Raw genomic sequence first — 19,926 nt, 5'->3', positions numbered from 1 at the left:
ACACAACCTAGTGCAGAACCAGTGGACTAACGTGTTAAAGATCTTCAGTGTGTTATATTAATTAAAATCTGTGACACAAAATCTCCCAGCAAGCAAAGTGTCTCAGTGTGGTAATAATCATCCTTTTATTCATATCAAAAGATTGAAAGTACAATAAAATATTTTCATCTGATATTTGACAGGGAAGACCAAAGAAAGAAATCACCCCAAGCTTCCCTCCTGCTCCACCCAGGAATGATAATAATAATACATTTCTTACAATACAAAAATACTGTACACAGAGCCGGTTTAAAAATCAGAGCTCCGACCGCAGAGAGGAAACTCCGCCTGCGTCCGTCTCTCCGCACAGACCGGAAAACGTTGTACGGCTTACCTCAAATAATTTTATGCCTTTTTTTAATCTATAAATATGAAAAATAAGCTTCTCAATGTCCTGCACCAGTCGATCAAAATCTCTCAAAGGAAAACAAACACCTGTAGTCTCGTGACAGCTGAAATTATTCCATTACAAAAATAAATACCAGCAAAAAAAAAACAAAACCAAAATATACAAAGATTAATTTCTCATCCCTGGCAGCTTTGTTCAGTATTAAATTATCTGGTTCTCTGCTACAAACACACTCCTGATTACCCATAATCCCCTTCACGCCGCTCCTGGGTCCACTGAATTCTGCTGAGTGCAATAAAACAAAGATTGACGTTGTCTGCAGACACTAAAGTAACGTAAGGAAAGTGTTTAACAGCTTTAATTGTTTGTTTCCAAAGCTGGATTTTTAATTGAGAGTAAAACGAAACAAACTCTGGTGTTCTTTAAGTTTTGGGCTCGTTTCCAGATGAACGTTGGAGCCAAACATCTGCAGCGGATGAGGTACGGAGCCCGGTGTGTGCCAGCTGAATACTTTCACACTGTTTAATTCTAATCACTTAAAAATGTATCAATTAAAAAAATCTACAAAGAACAAGATTAATTCAATCCAAATGTTATTTAACATCTTTTAAATTAGATTTAAATGATCCATTATAAAACGTAACTGTTTAAATGATGAATTAATCATTTAATTTTAAAATAGAAATTCAGTTTAAAAAGGACTGAAGACGTGTAAGCAGTGTGCCGCCTTCAGCTGGGTTGGACCATCTGTGCTCCAATAACAGTTGAGAAAGCCTCCGTCTCCTGTGCTTCCATATGCTACATGCTAAGCTAATCTATGTTTAAATGTGAGAAACATACAGTCACGTCTTTAGCTGGCTAGTCTACGTCAATCGTTAGTTAACTTAAAAATGTGGTTGTCATTTAAACATGGATTAGCTTAGCATGTAGCATATCGAAGCACAGGAAAGGAGGAAGCTGACAGACGTCACAAAAGGGGCGGAGCTCAGGAAGGCTCAGTTCATTTTGTGATTCCACTTTAAAGCGTGGTTATTAATGAAAGTAAAATAAGGATATAGAAGTTTCTGGGCTTTTAATTGTGTAATAAACTAAATAAATAACAGTGTGTTATTCTGCTGGTCCAGTCCGGGCTCCACCGACCAATAAAGAGCACGGAAACTCGTTAACGTTGGAAGAAAGAGATCGGATATGGCGTACAGTTGTGTCTACTTCGGGCTCTAAAGGAGCTCCCGGTGCATCAAACTACCTGAGTATCGAGTCTTTTATCTACCGAGCAGAGAAAACCAAATGAACCAAAACTCAACAGACGGCGCCACCTGCAGGAGCTGAGGAGGTCTGAGAGGCGGCGTGCAGATGTGCTTCTGTTTTCAGTAACGGAGGGAAAAAGACGAAGTCAGAGAACGTTCAAGTGTCGTCGGAAAAATCAAAAACTTAAAATTACATAAAGAGGAGGAAAAGGCCCGTTGTTCTGACGAAGAACTAATTATCGTAAAAGTCGAATTAAACTAAATCTCCGGGGTTCTTTTAGTCCGTTTCCATGGTGACGTAGGAGGCGGCGGCGGCGGCGCCCTGCTCCGCGTCCTCTTCTTTGCAGGAAGTGATGTCGTTGGCGGGCTGGGTGGAGGAGGCGGGGCTCGTGCTGGGGGCGGGCAGCGTTGGTTTTCTGATCTTGTCTTGTCGGTGGTAGAACAGCACGTAGGCAGCGTTGGTCTGCACAACAACAACAACAACAACAACAACAACAACAACCACCATTACAAAACAGTAACTGCAGCAGCGGTCAGATGAAGGTTCAATGTGTCGACTGTAGAGCTGCACAGATTCAGGTTTAAAAAGGTCTGCATACTGACCACGATCTGGTCCTCCCTGGCGTAGGTCACCTTGCTGTCGTCAAAGTAATACCACTGACCGTTGTCCTTGTTGCACGCATAGCTGGTGTCTGGAGGAGGAGTGCACACACACACACACACACACACACAGTGAGTGCACAAGATCGAGAGAGTAACACATGTTGCTGACAAACAGTGGAAAGACAAACCAAAGGGACCTACAATGTCCGTCTCTGAGTCCTCCGTAGTGATTGGACACAGCGATGAGGTCATAACAGCTCGGAGGCTCCCCATTGGACACATTCTTCTTCAGGAGGCAGCCAGAGAAGTCCAGGTCTCTGCAAGACCAGCACACATACAGTTCAGAGTGTGTGTGTGTCTGTGTGTGTGTGTGTGTGTGTGTGTTTGTGTTTGTGTTTGTACCTGAGGGGGAAGTCCACGATGCTGTCCAGTTTCTCTCTGGTGAACTTGGTGTAGGAGAACCTCTTCAGGTGGATGATGAGAACCTCCGGCAGAGACCAGAGGTCCAGCTTCTTCGTGGCCAGCTGGTGCTTCTTACACACCGGACAGTACCTGCACGCACACACGCACACACACACACACACGCACACACACGCACACGCACACACGCACACACACACGCAATAAATAAAGTCCTGTGATTACAGATACAGCTGTGTTTGGCTCCATTTCTTCAGTAAATTAATACGATCTTATTTAAAATGTAAAACTGTGTGTGTGTGTGTGTGTGTGTGTGTGTGTGTGTGTGTGTGTGTGTGTGTGTTACCATGGGTTCTCCTCCTCCAGTGTCTCCACAGTGGTGAACAGCTCGATGCACTCCTGCAGCTGCACTGTGGTCTGCTGCTGAGGAACCTCCATACTGGCATGTTTCACATACTTCTGTAGAGGAAGAGGAACACAGAGAACGGACGGGTCACACACACACACGTTTCTACTGCTTCACTGTAGTCAGATCAATAATATGATTTAATCTCACATCGTGGTTTCATTTCACACACACACACACACACACACACACACACACACACACACACACTGACACACATCTCTTCCTCACACTCTAACACACACACACACACACACACACACACACACACACACACACACACACACACACACACACACACACACACACACACACACACACACACACACACACACACACACACACACACACACACACACACACACACCTCGGCCTCATTTTCATTGTAGAACCTCTTTTTCATTTCTGGGTCCCAGTCGATGGCCACATAAGGCTGAGCTGCAGAGAGACAGACAGACAGAGACAGACAGACATTGTTAACTCTTTATGTTTAACCTTTGGGACCAGTCGTTGTTCTGTACTGAACTGGAATAAAGTCGTTAAAGTGATATAAACAGTGTTTATTGAATCTAACAGACAGACAGAGACAGACACACAGACAGACAGAGACAGACACACAGAGAGACAGACACACAGACAGACAGAGACAGACACACAGACAGACACACAGACACACAGACAGAGACAGAGAGACAGAGAGACAGACACACAGAGAGACAGACAGACAGTCAGTGTGGTTAAATCAGACAAGCAGCAGTCAGTATAATACAGTGATCTGATCAATACGGAATATCAGCGCTCAGTTCATCAATATAAAATTAATCAATGTAAAATATTTAAACAGAAATTCACACACGTGTGTTTCAGTGTGTGTTTCAGTGTGTGTGTTTCAGTGTGTTTCAGTGTGTGTTTCGTAGCGAGTATACGCTATAAAATGTGTCGTTAACACTTAATGTAATGTAGAGATACCTGTAACAAGTCCAGAGAGAGTCTGCACACTTAATATTGTAAGAGTCCAGAGAGAGAGAGTGTGTGTGTGTGTGTGTGTGTGTGTGTGTGTGTGCGCATTCACACTCACAGCCGAAGGACACAGCGCTCCCCCCCTCCCCCGTCCCTCTCTCCGTGGTCCCGTTGGAGTTGACCGCCTGGATGGTGAACAGACTCTTCCTCCTCTTGCGACACGCCCTCCTCCTAGCTGGCTGCTCATTGGCTGGCAGGCTGGGAGAACACGCCTCCTCCTGCTTGTCTTCCTCTTTCTCTTCCTCTGTGGTCTCACAGGGCTGCTGCAGCCGCTCTGCCGGTGGTTCTGAGCCGGTGTCGGCGGCGGTCCCGGTAGAGTTGGCACAGGGACTCTCGTTCTCGCCGCTGTCTGTGGAGCCGGCGCTGCAGAGCGGCTCGGTCTGGTTCTGGGACCCGTTGCTGGTCTCCGCGTCGCCGTGGTCCAGTAGGGGTTGCGTGTGGTTGATATTCGGCTGAGGCTCGTCAGTTGCGCCGCCATCCGATTGGCTGTTTGCCGTTACATCACCGCACTGAGGTTCGGTCTCAGAGGGCCCAGCTTTCTCCTCCTGCTCCTCGTCTGAGGAACAACACAAAACCAAACAGCTGAGCACGGTTTACAGCGACGGGCCGTTCAAACGGGCTCAGACCGCGGACAGGAAGTCAGACACAGGAACAACAGAGAATACGGTCTACTTTCAAAATAAAACACCCAGTGTAGACTCCGGATCGTAAGGATCCTGCTGACGGGGGTGGGACGGACACAGAGCCTGGAAATAAATCTCTGAAAACACTTCGATTTATAAAATGTGAGAAAGAAGTGACGTCTTTAAATGTCTGATCTACAGAAGCCCTAAAGGGCCATGTATTCATACATTTTATTTCCTCCGTTTTCCCGTGAGAACGAGTTCATTTTCTCAAGATAATGAAACTTTGTTTTCCCGAGATAAGGATATAATTAATTCGAGATCTCGAGATAATGACTGTGATATGATAACTGCGGTTACTCCGATCTCCGTGGTCAAATCAGCCGCACTTAAATTTACAGCGTATTCACTTCCGGTTTTCAAAATAAAGTATTAAGAACAGTAGGCTACAATAAGAACCTACATTTAAAATAAAATGTTACATTAAAGTGTTTCATGCGCCCACGATGAATAAAAAACATACCTAATATCAAGAATTTCTACTGCACCAACGTGAAGAAATGCCAAAACAAAAGTTCCATTTTTGTATCTCCAAGTGGCATCTTTTCATATATTTGAGGTACTGTAAAAACATATTGCTCAACAATTCCTGGCTATGGATGGTATATTTGACTTCTACACATATAAGAATACAAGTATACTTAATATCAAGCATTTTTACTGCACCAATGTGGAGAAATTAAACAATAAAATTCCATATTTGTACCTGTTTAGTTATCATATCACAGTCATTATCTCGAGATCTCGAATTAATTATATTAATAATAGTTAATATATTAATTATTTATCTCGGGAAAACAAAGTTTCGTTATCTCGAGATCTCGAGAAAATTAACTCGTTATCATGGGAAAATGGAGGAAATAAAATGTATGAATGCATGGCCCTTTAGGGCTTCCGTACTGATCGGTGTTTGGGTGCTGATTTATTCCTGCGGGATTATTACAAAGGTTGTGAGCTGTGTTCTAGAAAGGGAACTTTTTTTGTGAGGTTGTTTGTTCTGTTCCTCTCTGACAAACACACAACATAACTAACTAACCAAAGAACAGAAAAGCAGCACGTCTTCACTCTGAGAAGTTGGCCTTTTTTTTAAAATCTTATTTACTTTCATTTTTTAAGACATTTCTGATTTCAGCTTCTCAAATATGTCCTCTGACAGTAAACTGGGTTGTGGGAAACACCGATCAGCATTTTCCCCATTTTATGACTTTTTTTTGTCCAAGAAATAAATCCATTAATTATGAAAACGATGGACAGATTAATTGATGTTAGTTGCAGCCTTTTAAAACTCTGAGGTTTCCTGTCAGACCTTCATACGGCTGCTCTCTGTGATCTCTCGTTCACTTTAATGCTTTATCAATAAACATTATTATCATTATGATTACTGTGAGCTTGTGTCCTTACCGTCACTGATGCCGTTGGTCTGAGTCTTATACAGCTCCTCTTCTTCATCATCTTCCTCCTCTTCCTCCAACTCTTCAGAGGGATCTGGAGGTCGCACATAGCGGCTGCACACACACACACACACACACACACAGCAACACCTTAGTAACAGGTAAAGAAAGAAAACTACGTAGTAAAAGTACTGATTAGAGTGTGTGATATAGTTTCTATATCTGTGTGTGTGTGTGTGTGTGTGTGTGTGTGTGTTTTGCTCACGCCAGCCTCTGCAGGAACAGGTTGTAGAGCGCCTCCCGGCTGCAGCTGCTGCGTGGCGTGCTGAGCAGCAGCGGGTGTCCGAACAGCGTGGTGCCGTACGAGCTGCTGCCGGAGCCGTAGTCTCTGTAGTGAGAGCGCTCCCTCAGGTAGAGAGCCAGCAGCACCTGCTCCTCCTGCTGCTCCTCCAGCACGCTCAGCTCGTACCTGAACACAGAGAGCGCCGCTCACATGACTCATCACAGGACTCAGGACTCATCTCACACACACACGAAACCAACTGATAACAAAGTCTGACGTTTTCTTACACAAAGATGTCGTCTCGGTCCAGAATGCAGCTGAGAGATTCATCAGAGTTGTAGATCTTATAGAAACGGTGGTTGAACACATCAGCTACCACCATCTGAAACACACACACACACACACACACACACACACACACAGTGAACACCTTCACTCTCTGATCCTCGTCAATAACTAACCACTCTCTGTGGGCTGTAGTTGAGTGTTTACAGCGATATATAAATATGATAAAAGAGTGACACTAGAAGCCCACTTCCTGTTGGTGGGTTTAATTTAACGTGTGGAAGACTGATGAGAAATATCGTGAGGTTTTCAATAACAAGGAGATGACATTTTGTAACGGGTACAGTGGTAAATGTTTGTCACTCTGTAAACCTTTAAAAGCTCACAGATGATCTAGTGATAGACTATCAGTCAGACAATTATCTGACATTTTCAGATATTTATTAGATAAAGTGCAGGCTCAAATTAACAAACATTCCAGGATATTTGAATCAATTTCCAGGTGTGACTCAAAGACACACACACACACACACACACTCTGACCTGTGTGGGAGGTACGCTGGTCATCTCTGACAGAGCAGAGCAGAGGTCAAATACTTTTCCTGCTTTAGGAACCACAACACGATGCTGCAGACACACACAGAGACACAGTGTGTTACATTACATTCATAATGCAGCTAACAGCTAACAGCTGACGTCAGGTAGAGGAGGTCACCTGTGCAGGTTTGGCGTACGGGTCCAGAGAGACAAAGAAGACCTCCATGATGCGCTCCTTGCTGACAGGAAGCGGGACGCTCAGGTAGCAGAAGGGGTCGAAGGTCACGGAGACCTTGCGGCACTCCGGACAGACGAGCGTGGACTTGAAGAGGCCGTGAAACGTGTCGACGATCACAGAGTCGTTCCGCCGGCGGTGGTTACGCCACGCCTCCTCGGCCACTTCCTGCGGGACAGGAAGGAGAAACAGTGAGCGGTGAGAAAGGAGCAGGAAGTGTCGCAGGACGTCAGTTGTCTCTCCGGTGCGGTCGGAGCAGCTCACCTGGTCCGGCCGGCCGGCGGCGTCCCGCAGCTCGATGTACTCTTTGTTTTTGACTCGGTTCAGGTCTTCGTGCAGTCCGTCCAGCAGGAAGGACAGCAGCTCCTGACTGTCGTGTTGCTGGTAACCCAGAAACTGAGACGCAAAGTGACCCACCTTCGTCTGCGCACAGACACACACACACACACACACACACACACACACACACACACACACAATAATGGATCACATGTACTTTGTGTCGGTTCTCCTCAACAGGTTCCATTTGAGACGTTTTAAGACCCATTTAACATCCACACTGGCAAAAGGACATGAAGGACCATTGGTTGTTAGGTTACTGGTTGTCAGTATGTCAGTTACAGTTTGTAGTTACACCATGATCAGTACAAACATTAACATCATTAACCTGTTTATAGAGACTGGAGCTCTGCAGTAACGTCCGATGGAGACTCTTTCTCTCTCACTGATCGCTTTTGAAAAGAAGGAACCAGAGTGTTGCATGAAGCTTCGTCAGCAGGTTTTTATAGTTTTTGTTTTTCTGTCCTCAAAAGCAGCAGCAAACTATCTTTTAACAGGAACCATGAAAACGCTGGACCACCCGGACGTCCTGTGACGTCAGAGTGCTCGAGAGGATTCGCTCTGATGACAGAAAGCCACATTTACACTCGGTGTGTTACGCTCTCAGCAGTGTTGAGTCTCCTCTGAATGTCTCTGTGGTTTGGAGTTGAGTTTCACTCCTCAGTTCCTGATCTGAGTTTCATCTGACAGACTGCTGCCTCACTGATCTCTGATCTGTTCTGTGACACCAGAGCTCCAAGTATCAGCCAGAATATTAACTTACATCAAAGTGTTCAAAGTAACACTTCTTTCTTTTTCCATGAAGTTGCTCCACAGTCCACCTCTGGAAGCACTGCAGGGCTGTTTCAGGGTTTTTATGATCTTTTATTTGCTACGATGTCATTCAGGAAGTGAAACTGAGACGTGTGTGAGACGTGTGTGTGTAATCAGTAACTGCAGTTTTGTACCTTGAATACGCGCGGCACCACAGAGTAATGCCTCCCAGACCACATCTGTTTGATGACGTCAGCGTAGGCCTCAGCGATCTCTCCCTTCATTCCCAGCGGGTTGGTGAAGTTCAGCTCCTCCAGGTAGGAGCTCAGCAGGAAGTACTCGGTCAGAGGAGGGGTGTTACTCAGACACTGCGGGGGGGGGCACAAAAGCAACAACTTAACATGGGTAGTGTGTGAAGCTGTTTAACACTGAAGCACAGTGGACCTGATACCTGACGAAATCAGTGCTTCCTCTCTGCAGCAGGAAAACATTTGCATATTCATAGATTCTTAACGAGGTCGACCTTTTAAGGATTTGAATGTGGACATTATACTTTGGTATCAGACACACATTATTGTTCTGGAGGGGATCTTTAGGACAGAGGCCGGGTTCCTTCAGTCTGTGTAGAAATCTGAGGAGCAACACTGACACCGAGCAGGTGTTAATTATGCACTGAGCAGGTTTCATGATGCCGTGTAACCTTGAAGTCTCATAAAATCCCGTCAGAGAACTTCACAGACGCACGACTGTCAGCGAGGAAGTAAAAGCCTGAGTATAAAGATCTGGTCCTGAAGTGCAGCCAGAACCAGGGACCTGCTGAGTATCTGAGCTCCACTAAACACTGAGATATTACACACAGACAGATACAGGGAGGAGGAAGCTCTAACATGACTCAGCATTTCCACAGTTGTTTACTTATTCAAAATATAGTTTGTTATTTATGATATCTGACTTTAGGTTGTTCCTGTGTGTGTGTGTGTGTGTGTGTGTGTGTGTGTGTGTGTGTGTGTGTGTGTGTGTGTGTGTGCTCACCTGTAGAGCAGAGTTCATGAAGCAGGTGTTGCCCAGGTTGGTAAGGCCGCAGACTCCCGGCTGTCCTCGGTACGAGTCCTGCTCCTCCACAGAGTTCCTCCTGACAAACAGATCAGACTGAATACGACTGATCTCAGAACAGTTCAAATAAAACAGGAGGAGGAGGCAGATCTTTGATTCCTCCCCAGCCTTTTATTTTAGAGGTATTATTTTATTTTAGCGGAGATCATTAGAAACTGTCACATTTTTGTGGAATATAATTGAATAACTGAGGACTAACCTATTCACTGGGGATATCTGAGAGTTGTATATATACACAGAGGAAACAGTATAATGCTAGTAGTATTTATATATTATTATTATCTATTTATCAGTCATCCTATTCTAATCTTAATGTAATGATGTGTTTTACTCTGTGTGTGCAGCCACTTTCATTTCACTGTGCAACCTTATGTTGTGTAATAAATGAGCTTGAGCACTGAACACTAAGATCATCTTCAGTTAAACATTACACTGCCATCAAGTGATGAAGGCAGGACTCCTCTAAACAAATCAAAGGACTGTGAATGTAAAACACAAAACAGAAAGAAAGGGAGGGAGTGAGAGGATTTCAGAGAAAACGAAACTGAAAGCAAAGTGAGGACAACAAAGCTGAGTGAGACAGGTAGAACAACAGAGTTCCCCTGGTGGGAAGAAAGGATGACAGTGAGACAGGAAGAGGAGACAGTGAGACAGGAAGAGAAAACTAGAAAAACAAACAGAACAACAGGGAGAGAGAGAGAGAGAGAGAGGGGTGTGATCTTACATGATTTGAGGTCTGGAGCTTGGCCAGGTGCCGTCAGCATTCCTCGTCTCCATAATCACCGTCTGAGACACACACAGACACACACACACACACACACACACACAGACACACACACACACACACACACACACAAAGCTTATCTCTGAGGTGGACAGTGTGTTTTAAAGGAGAGCTGCTGCTATGAGGAAGTTGACTGTTTTATGTGCTGACTCACAGGAACAATCATGTGGAAACGAATCTACCTGATAACGAACTTTACTGAATGAACAGTGACACATTGTGATTGTGACGCGGAACTGAGTCCGTCCTCACCATCCCCGAGCTCAAACAGGCGTCCAGCACGCTTATGTGGACGTTCCTGAGACGCTCGCAGCTGCTGTCCGAACTCTTCATCCACAGACGGCACTCGGAGCCCGGAGGCACCGAGAAGGCCTCGCACATCGCCCTCTGGATGGACTCTAGGCACGCACACGCACACGCACACACACACACACACCAAAGGATGACAATAAATTGAGAAAAATTGCAAAATTTAAAGCGCGTTTGTGCCCAGAGTTCGCCTGTGATGACTCACTGTCTCCAAGCGTACACTGTATGATTAAAAGTGGACGTAGCCTCTGTGACGTCACCCACAGGTTTCTGAAGAGCCGCTGTAAAGCTCGTGTGTGGGTGGAGCTGAGGTTACTGACGGCACACACCTGTCACCTAATTACTCAGAACATTAACCCTTTATAGAAATTAAACTGGTGAGTTATATAAAGGTTCACTTCACGTACAGTTGACATGAACTGGGAGATTATCTACAGAGAGCAGTATTGTTTTACTGTACCAGGCTGTAAACATGTTCATTTCTGCTGTTGGACATTTTAATATGAGGACTTATGGAGACTGACTCTCACACACACACACACACACACACACACACACACACACACACACACACACAGACTCACGTATATTGTCGACGCGGCTGAACTGTGCGTTGATGACGTTCTCCATGTTGCTATGGAGACAGAGGAAAATCTCAATGGGGTAAACCTCCACCTTCAGAGTGCTGGGCAGGTCCACCACCTGGAAACAACACACACACACACACACACACACACACACACACACACACACACACACACACACACACACACACACACAAGTTAACTGTCTGATGCCCAGGATCACCAGAAACACTGAATGACACCAGGAGCTGTATCTGGCGTGTATCTGGCGTGTAGGTGGCGTTACCTTGCGCTCTAGCGGTGGTTGACCGTCCACCATGCCGTACCAGGCCAGCAGCTTGTGCCAGGCCTCAGCCGGCACCAGCATGAAGTCCTCGTTCTCCACCAGGCGCTCCTTCAGGTGGTACGAGTCCAGATCTGGAAACAGGAGACGCTTCGGTCATTACCACTGGTTATAAAGGACGGCACAGTCTTAAAGCTGATCCAGGTACAGTCGGTTCAAGAGTCGGGTTTTTGTTCAGGCTGGAAGAAATCTCAAAGAACATTTAGAAGAACGCAGGGAAACTAAAAACAAAGACGACGAACATCAGCGAACGAGCATTTGTCTGAATTTAAGCTTTAAATAAACACAAAGCAGAATTTCCTGTGCGGTGATTCAATGTGTCAAACCTTTATAAAGCAAACCACAGACAGAACATTCAAAAGAGTTTGTTCTCAGGTGGTTGTTGTTGCAGTCGAAGGTCCGAGCTGCAAGTTATAAAGAAGAAGAAGAAGAAGAAGAAGAAGAAGAAGAAGAAGAAGTGGAAGAGACGTCACGAGGCGTTCACTGACCCTCAAACAGCTCAGTGTTGTCGATCTGACCGGGGAAGGACGATGAGTTCTGGTCTCCGGTCTCCACAAATTCCTTCCACTGTTCATACCAGCGGCGCTCCACCACGTACCTGCAACACACACACACGGTTGTCGAGAACACGGGTCTTTATAAAGGCGGTCAGTGACGTCATAAACAGGCTGATATTTATGACACTGATAACACTGAAACACATTAACTTTAACGATTCTGGTATAAAACATCAGGTTGTTGCAGCTCGATGTAAAACGTCCTGTAATGTGACGTCACTGATGTCTCTGAGTCCGACTGAAAACACCCGAGCCAGAATAAAACCAGACGCAGTGACAGGAACTACAACTAAACTCAGCTCCAACCACAACCCCAAAGCCACAGCAGCTAATAAACCTGAAAACTCAGCAGTCTGTCTGTCTGTCCGTGTGTCTGTCTGCCTGCCTGTCCTGTCTGTCAAGTTTTTAATGAACCAGAAAAAGTAAAAGAACACTTAAAGAATCAGAACTGTCTGTTGTTGTGTTAATAATAGTGATAAATTAGCTAGGGTGATATTTGCTCACTTCATCGACTACAGGTAAGGAACTTCTTTTTCAAATACAAAAAGGTGAAATTAAGTATTTTTGTTTGAACAATAAGTCAAACGATGAACCAGGAACCAAAATATTGATTTTATAACAGCATATCAACCAATCAACTGTGTCTAACCCGTATCACCCAGTCCTAAATGCCGATATTACAGCACAACAGGAGTTACTAACTGCTGTTACTGATTCATCGTTTCAGCCATTTCTTTAAGCTGAACTGTCGAACTTTCTACTTCCAGCTTCTGTAACTTAAAGATCTGCTGCTTTTCTTTCACAATGTAAATGAAGAGTCTGTTGGTTGGACAAAGGCGGTTTGAAGACGTCACTTTGGGCTCTGGGATTCTGTGACGAGCATTTATTTGACATTTTATAGACTGATCGATTAATGAAAACGATCACTGCCGATAGATCCAACCTCCACCTCGTTTCATGAGTGGTAAATCTGATACAAGGCGAGCAGTCAGCCCCGAATCTTAGAGAGTTCCTTCGGTCCCGTTCAGTCAGTTCTGGATCTCATTGTTCTTTTATCAGTCTGACAGATAAACGCCAAACAATCTTTCTATCAGTCCATCTCGCTCGGGTTTCCTGTAACTGCGTACGGACTCAAACACAGCAGAGATCATAAAGAGACTATCACAGGCAGTAAAACTCACCCTGTAAAGTGATGTGTTTAGGGTTCCTGGCACACTCTGATTTATAAAAGGTGTTGACAGTGAAACAGAGAATTAAAGCAAGCGGAGGCAAAACAGTGCGACAGCAGCATCAGTAGGACGCTGTAATGAACCGTATGTAACACTGATTAAAACATTATCGGCATCCAACCGTCAAACAACCCTCAGCTCGTAAAGTAACACGACTTACTGCTCGCTCTTTATAAACACTACACTAATACTTTACACTAACAGTAATGTTCTGTACCTGGACAACAAAACGCTGTACAGTGGCTCAACCAGACAAAGATCCCTCTGAGCAACACGTAAATAAGAATATAAGAATTAACTGGAAGCTTCGCATCAAAAGCTGTGCAGATTTAAACAGGAACCGGTTCCTAATATTAACACCGTACGATAGGAATAGAACTGGAATCTGATCAGCTGATCATATTAAACCTGATCAATAAACCACTGAGCAGACTTATTAAGAAAATATCAGAAAATATATTGTATTGATCGATTTTTTAATTTTGACATCCAACTGGTCGATATCAGTGAACTGAAGACTACGATGTTTGATTTCAGTTTTTATACTATTAAAGGTTTTTCTGGAGTTTTTAGTTTAAATGTTTAATAATCACAATATATCACCTTGCTCACAGTATCAATATATATTACAATATATTGAACTGTACCCTCTGTAAAGTTACTTTCACTGGATTTTACACAGTTAACCGGACAAAACGAGAACTTGAACGCACCTTGGGAGATTGTTTTTCACTCTTTCCTGCCTCCTAACATCCAAACAGCAGCCGATCAATAATCAATACAACCAACGGGCCAGCTAAAGAAAGCAAAATACCCGTTATCTGTCATTATTGTGGAGTCACCCGGGTGAACAATGAGGGGAACGAACCGGAGCAAACCCAGCTCCGGTGAATCAAAAGCGGAATCTTCCGAGGCGACCCTGAACACATCCCTACAGCTGGTTGACAAGCTAGCGTTAGCAGCGTCGGCTAACGTCTGCCCGGTTAGCACGAGCTAACGCAGCAACAGCGGCTACCACCGGACACCGAGCACCGGACACCGAGCACCGGACACCGAGCACCGGACACCGAGCACCGGGCCGTTAAAGTGTCCCAACAACCCCCCCCGACCCCGCAGCGGCCTGAACCCGCCAAAGCTGTTAAAGCCCGTTAGGTAACGCTAGCTGTGTGATGCTAACAGCTAGCCCTGTCACTGTGCGCGTGTGTGTGTGTGTGTGTGTGTGTGTGTGTGTGTGTGTGTGTGTGTGTGTGTGTGTGTGCGTGTGTTGCGGGCGGACTCTCACCAGCTGTCCCCCGCACGGAGCTCACACTCCCGCAGCAGGGACTCGATCTCCCGCCGCTGGCTCTCCAGGCCCGGAGGCTCCGCGGCCGAGCAGCGGCTGTTGGCCGTCATCGACGCTCCGATCGATCGCTGTGTGTCGGAGCCGTTGGAGGACATCAACCGGAGGCGGGAAGCGCGAGGCAGCAGATCAACCGCCGCATCGATCAACCGATCAACCGGAAGCGGACCGGAGCTGTGTTTGCGGAAGTAGGAAGTGGTTGAGGGGCGGACGATGACGACTTCCGGTTTAAAGCCGCCGTACTTCATCAATGTTTTATTTTATTTTATTTTATTTTATTAATAAATACATTTATAAATGTTTTTACATCCTCTCTGCGTAGTGGAACGTGTACTAATTAATCTCTTTATATATTATTGTTATTTTTATTTTTATTTATATTCGTAAATGAGTTAAAGTAAAACCTCACGTTGGATCTGTTTTTGTTTTATTGTTTTCTTTTTATTATGTTTTTATCTTTTATTCACTTACTAGTTTGTATATTTACGTATATGTATTATTTATTTATTTATTTACTTGCTGTTTTGTTGTAACTAAATTAATAATAAAAACAATAAATATATAAGAAATGTATATTAAATTCTTCCTCAACATTTCATCATACGAGTTAGTAATATTTTCTTCATTAATCCATTTTTATAATTGTATTTTAATGTATTGGACACAGACTCCCACTGGAAGATCATCATATCAACTTTAAGATAGTATTATTGCTATACTTTTAATATTATTTTTAATTTATACAAAAAACTCTGAGAAAATCTTCCAGTTTGTTGATAAGAAGAAATTATTTTTTTCCAAATAAATGAAGCATATACATTATTACACACAAATATAAAAGTACAACAAAATAATACTAAGAGACGAGAAACACAAGTAAGTAAAAAATAAATGAATAAATATAAATAAATGGAAAACCTTTTTACAAATATTACATTTAAAATTCATTCAATTAATTAATTAATAATTAATCTACATTAAATATACAAGTTCTGAATGAGAGCGATTTTTTAAAATTATAAAATAATATTAATATAAATCAAATAAAATATAAACTCATAGTTTGTTAATGATTAATGATTAATTATTATTGTGTTTATATTGATTGTTGTGGATGTAAACATCGCGAGATTACAGCGCGAAGCTCTCGCTCAGAGCCGACCAATCAGCGCCATCGCCCATAAACGCTCAGCCAATCAGGCGTCAGTTTACTATCGTGTGGTTGTCAGGGAGGGAAACGGTTCCGCTGCAGTTCGCGGGCTGTCGGACAGTAACACAACATGGAGGTGGACATGGCGGAGGCCGAGGCTGAATGTGAGCACAAGCCGACAGAGAGCGGGCAGCAGGCGGATACGGAGGCCGGAGAGACGTCGGCCAAAAGCTCCGGGAACTCTTACGAGCTGCCCTGGGTGGAGAAATACAGGCCGCTCAAACTGAACCACATCGTGGGCAACGAGGAGACCGTGAGCCGGCTGGAGGTGTTCGCCAGGGAGGGAAACGTCCCCAACATCATCATCGCAGGTCGGTACAGGGAGGGGAGGGAGGAGGGAGACAGGGAGGGAGACAGGGACAGGGAGGGAAACGTCCCCAACATCATCATCGCAGGTCGGTACAGGGAGACAGGGAGGGAGGGAGGGAGACAGGGAGGGAGAGAGACAGGGAGGGAAACGTCCCCAACATCATCATCGCAGGTCGGTACAGGGAGACAGGGAGGGAGGGAGGGAGACAGGGAGGGAGGGAGGGAGGGAGAAGGACAGGGAGACAGGGGAACTCCCCAACATCAACAGGGAGACGGGGAGGGAGGGAGACAGTGAGACAGGGAGGGAGAGAGACAGGGAGGGAGAGAGACAGGGAGGGAAACGTCCCCAACATCATCATCGCAGGTCGGTACAGGGAGACAGGGAGGGAGGGAGGGAGACAGGGAGACAGGGAGGGAAGAGGAGGAAAGGGAGGGAGGGAGGGAGACAGGGAGGGAGGGAGAGAGACAGACAGGGAGGGAAACGTCCCCAACATCATCATCGCAGGTCGGTACCGACAGACAGGGAGGGAGGGAGACAGGGAGGGAGGGAGAGGAGGGAGGGAAACGTCCCCAACATCATCATCGCAGGTCGGTACCGACAGACAGGGAGGGAGGGAGGGAGACAGTGAGACAGGGAGGGAGAGAGACAGGGAGACGGGGAGGGAGGGAGACAGTGAGACAGGGAGGGAGAGAGACAGGGAGACAGGGAGGGAGGGAGACAGGGAGAGAGAGAGACAGGGAGGGAAACGTCCCCAACATCATCATCGCAGGTCGGTACAGGGAGGGAGGGAGGGAGGGAGGGAGACAGGGAGGGAGGGAGAGAGACAGGGAGGGAGGGAAACGTCCCCAACATCATCATCGCAGGTCGGTACAGGGAGACAGGGAGGGAGGGAGGGAGACAGGGAGGGAGACAGGGAGGGAGACAGGGAGAGAGACAGGGAGGGAGGGAGGGAGAGAGAGACAGGGAGGAGGGAGGGAGACAGGGAGGGGGAGGGGAGAGAGGGAGACAGGGAGGGAAACGTCCTCAACATCATCATCGCAGGTCGGTACGGACAGACAGGGAGGCAGACAGACAGACAGGGAGGGAGACAGACAGACAGGCAGGCAGACAGACAGGGAGACAGACAGACAGGAGAGCCAGGCTGCGTTTGTGAGACCTTCCTCTCCTGGAAACGATCCCCACTGACTCCAAACATTGAACTTTACAGTCAGAAGTAAAGAAAGTTATCAACCGACCCATCTCTGTCCTGTTCTCCGTTATTCTGTCTCACTGCTTTCTGTCTCACTGCTTTCATACAGCAGCCTCATAATAAAGTCTCCTCTGCAGTCCAGTGGACTTTATTTATACAGTCTATGTTCACAGTGCTTGGACATGTGGACCCCCCCAATCTCAGGACAGGAGACAATAGATGTTGACTTTTTCATTGTATACAATTTGTGATACACAGATTATAAAATACATGTGATCAATGTGGATCCAATGTGGATCAGGTGTCGCTGAGTGAGACACTGTCCTCCTCTCCACCATGAAGACCTGGACGAGGAAAAAAGGTTGAACCTGAGCTGTAATACAGTAATTCACTTAAAAATGTAACGTTAGTCTCTGGGTCAGAGGACCATCTGAACTTCATCAGTGACACTAAGAATCATATCTGACTGTTGTGATCCAGGTCCTCCCGGCACCGGAAAGACCACCAGCATCCTGTGTTTGGCCCGAGCGCTGCTGGGAGCCTCCATGAAAGACGCCGTGCTGGAGCTCAACGCTTCAAACGACAGGTGAGACGTCATCATGTGACTAAAATAATCTAGTAAGTGGACCTTTAGTGACGGTCCAGAACGAACAGAGACGCCAACAGTCTGCTGTGTCTGCAGGGGAATCGACGTGGTGAGGAACAAGATCAAGATGTTCGCTCAGCAGAAAGTGACGCTGCCCAAAGGACGACACAAGGTCATCATCCTGGACGAGGCCGACAGGTGAGCCGATGGTCGGAGTGAAACCTTTCATTGAGATCCTCCGTTCTTGTATCGCCTGTAACGTCTGCGTCCTCCTCGCAGTATGACAGACGGAGCTCAGCAGGCGTTGAGGAGGATCATGGAGATTTACTCGAAGACGACGCGCTTCGCTCTCGCCTGCAACGCCTCCGATAAGATCATCGAGCCGATCCAGTCTCGCTGCGCCGTGCTGCGCTACTCCAAACTGACGGACGGGCAGATCCTGGCCCGGCTGCAGGAGGTGGTGGAGCAGGAGCGCCTGTCGGTGTCCGACGACGGGCTGGAGGCCATCATCTTCACCGCCCAGGGAGACATGAGACAGGTGAGGGTGGGCGGAGTCCGGCGCTCGGCTCAAAGACGCGGCCGTCGCGCTGACTTCCTGCTTTTTGTGTCTCCAGGCGTTGAACAACCTGCAGTCTACAAACTCCGGCTTCGGCTACATCAACAGCGAGAACGTCTTCAAGGTGTGTGACGAGCCCCACCCCCTGCTGGTGAAGAGCATGCTGGGACACTGCGTGGCCGGGAACATCGACGAGGCCTACAAGGTGGTGGAGAACCTGTGGGCGCTGGGCTACTCTCCGGAGGACATCATCGGAAACATCTTCAGGGTCTGCAAGACTTTCCAGATGGCCGAGTACCTCAAACTGGAGTTCATCAAGGTGAGGCGATCAATACGGTCATTGACGAGGCGATCGACAGGTATTGCTTCTGTAAAGGTGTTTTTAGTCCCAGTGAATCCACTGTTACCATCTTACCCAGTGGCGTTGTTTCTCTCCTGCAGGAGATCGGTTACACTCACATGAGGGTTGCTGAAGGAGTTAACTCCCTGCTGCAGATGGCCGGTCTGCTGGGTCGACTCTGCAGTAAGACAGCGCCCCCTGCTGCCAGCTGAACCCAGCCCCCCCCCCCACCCCGTTAAACCCACTGCTGCCCCCAGACTCTTCATTAAACCCAGCACCTGTTTGATGCTGAGGGTCTTACACTGAACCCTCCTCCAGGAGCTGAACTGTGATCAGACCATCAGTGTTTGTCTGCAGACGTTCTCTCCGTCTGTGGAAGCTAAATGACGTTAAAGCCTGACAATAAATCTCTTTTTCATTTAGTTTGTTTGTTTGTTGATTCACTGACGATCCAGAAGGGACGCATTTTGACCCAACAACTGATGTTCTATTAGAGATTGTACTTTTGTACGACAGAGTATTAGGGCCAGACTAAGAGAAAAAATAATTACATTTTTTGGGGAAATTACAAGAATAAAGTTGTAACATTACGAGAATAAAGTCGTAATAATACGAGAATAATGTAAAAGTCGTTTTAATGAGAAAAAGCTTCGATAGAGTTATCGAGATCTGACGTGAGCAGCTCAACCAATCAGCATCCTCAGCCTGAGCCCAGCAGTCGCTGTTTCAGTCTCAGTCGTAGCGTACAGTCAACATAAACTAATGTATTGATTATTTTGTCGTCAAACAGTTTTGCTGGCTGAGCCAACAGGCTGACAGTTCTCATAAAATTACTACTTTATTCTCGTAATTTCCCCCCCCAAAAAAGTATGGCCCTAATACTCCGT

General features: G+C 46.0%; 2 protein-coding genes across 10 annotated transcripts; one reads left to right on the top strand and one right to left on the bottom strand.

Annotated features, from left to right (window-relative positions):
- Positions 1-100: 100 nt before the first annotated feature.
- usp11 (ubiquitin specific peptidase 11) lies at positions 101-15,035 on the bottom strand. Its single transcript, XM_051426144.1, has 21 exons — positions 14,792-15,035; positions 12,212-12,321; positions 11,667-11,797; positions 11,381-11,498; positions 10,740-10,885; positions 10,428-10,489; positions 9,623-9,722; positions 8,785-8,958; positions 7,763-7,921; positions 7,442-7,666; positions 7,270-7,353; positions 6,729-6,823; positions 6,424-6,627; positions 6,169-6,272; positions 4,143-4,640; positions 3,432-3,502; positions 3,005-3,117; positions 2,641-2,790; positions 2,440-2,555; positions 2,239-2,327; positions 101-2,098 (listed from the first exon to the last, which is right to left on the bottom strand). Exons 1-21 carry the CDS (start codon positions 14,944-14,946, stop codon positions 1,913-1,915), a joined length of 3,090 nt encoding a protein of 1,029 aa, XP_051282104.1. The 5' UTR covers positions 14,947-15,035; the 3' UTR covers positions 101-1,912.
- Positions 15,036-16,065: 1,030 nt separating this feature from the next.
- On the top strand, positions 16,066-19,461 carry rfc2 (replication factor C (activator 1) 2). 9 transcript variants are annotated; one of them, XM_051424821.1, is made up of 6 exons: positions 16,066-16,369; positions 18,038-18,143; positions 18,240-18,341; positions 18,423-18,681; positions 18,758-19,018; positions 19,141-19,461. In XM_051424821.1, the coding sequence occupies exons 1-6, from the start codon at positions 16,129-16,131 to the stop codon at positions 19,249-19,251; spliced, it is 1,080 nt and encodes a 359-aa protein (XP_051280781.1). In that variant the 5' UTR covers positions 16,066-16,128; the 3' UTR covers positions 19,252-19,461. The 9 variants fall into 9 exon arrangements, with proteins under 9 accessions (XP_051280781.1, XP_051280786.1, XP_051280784.1 ...); XM_051424826.1 differs by lacking the exon at positions 16,066-16,369 and adding an exon at positions 16,423-16,453; XM_051424824.1 differs by lacking the exon at positions 16,066-16,369 and adding an exon at positions 16,508-16,539.
- Positions 19,462-19,926: the final 465 nt, after the last annotated feature.

The sequence above is a fragment of the Dicentrarchus labrax genome, unplaced genomic scaffold (genome assembly GCF_905237075.1).
Source record: "Dicentrarchus labrax unplaced genomic scaffold, dlabrax2021, whole genome shotgun sequence".
Lineage (NCBI taxonomy): Eukaryota > Metazoa > Chordata > Actinopteri > Moronidae > Dicentrarchus > Dicentrarchus labrax.
Note: the sequence above shows the minus strand (reverse complement) of the source record. Positions and strands in the feature narration are given on the sequence as shown.

Bases quoted from the DNA above. Each gene is read 5' to 3' on its own strand.
- usp11 (XM_051426144.1), bottom strand. From the start codon at position 14,946: ATGTCCTCCAACGGCTCCGACACACAGCGATCGATCGGAGCGTCGATG. The intron at 7,354-7,441 runs GTGACCTCCTCT...GTGTGTCTGCAG, and splicing joins CGTACGCCAAACCTGCACAG to CATCGTGTTGTGGTTCCTAA. The intron at 2,328-2,439 runs GTAGGTCCCTTT...CTCCTCCTCCAG, and splicing joins AGGACTCAGAGACGGACATT to ACACCAGCTATGCGTGCAAC.
- rfc2 (XM_051424821.1), top strand. From the start codon at position 16,129: ATGGAGGTGGACATGGCGGAGGCCGAGGCTGAATGTGAGCACAAGCCG. The intron at 18,144-18,239 runs GTGAGACGTCAT...CTGTGTCTGCAG, and splicing joins CTCAACGCTTCAAACGACAG to GGGAATCGACGTGGTGAGGA. The intron at 18,342-18,422 runs GTGAGCCGATGG...TCCTCCTCGCAG, and splicing joins ATCCTGGACGAGGCCGACAG to TATGACAGACGGAGCTCAGC.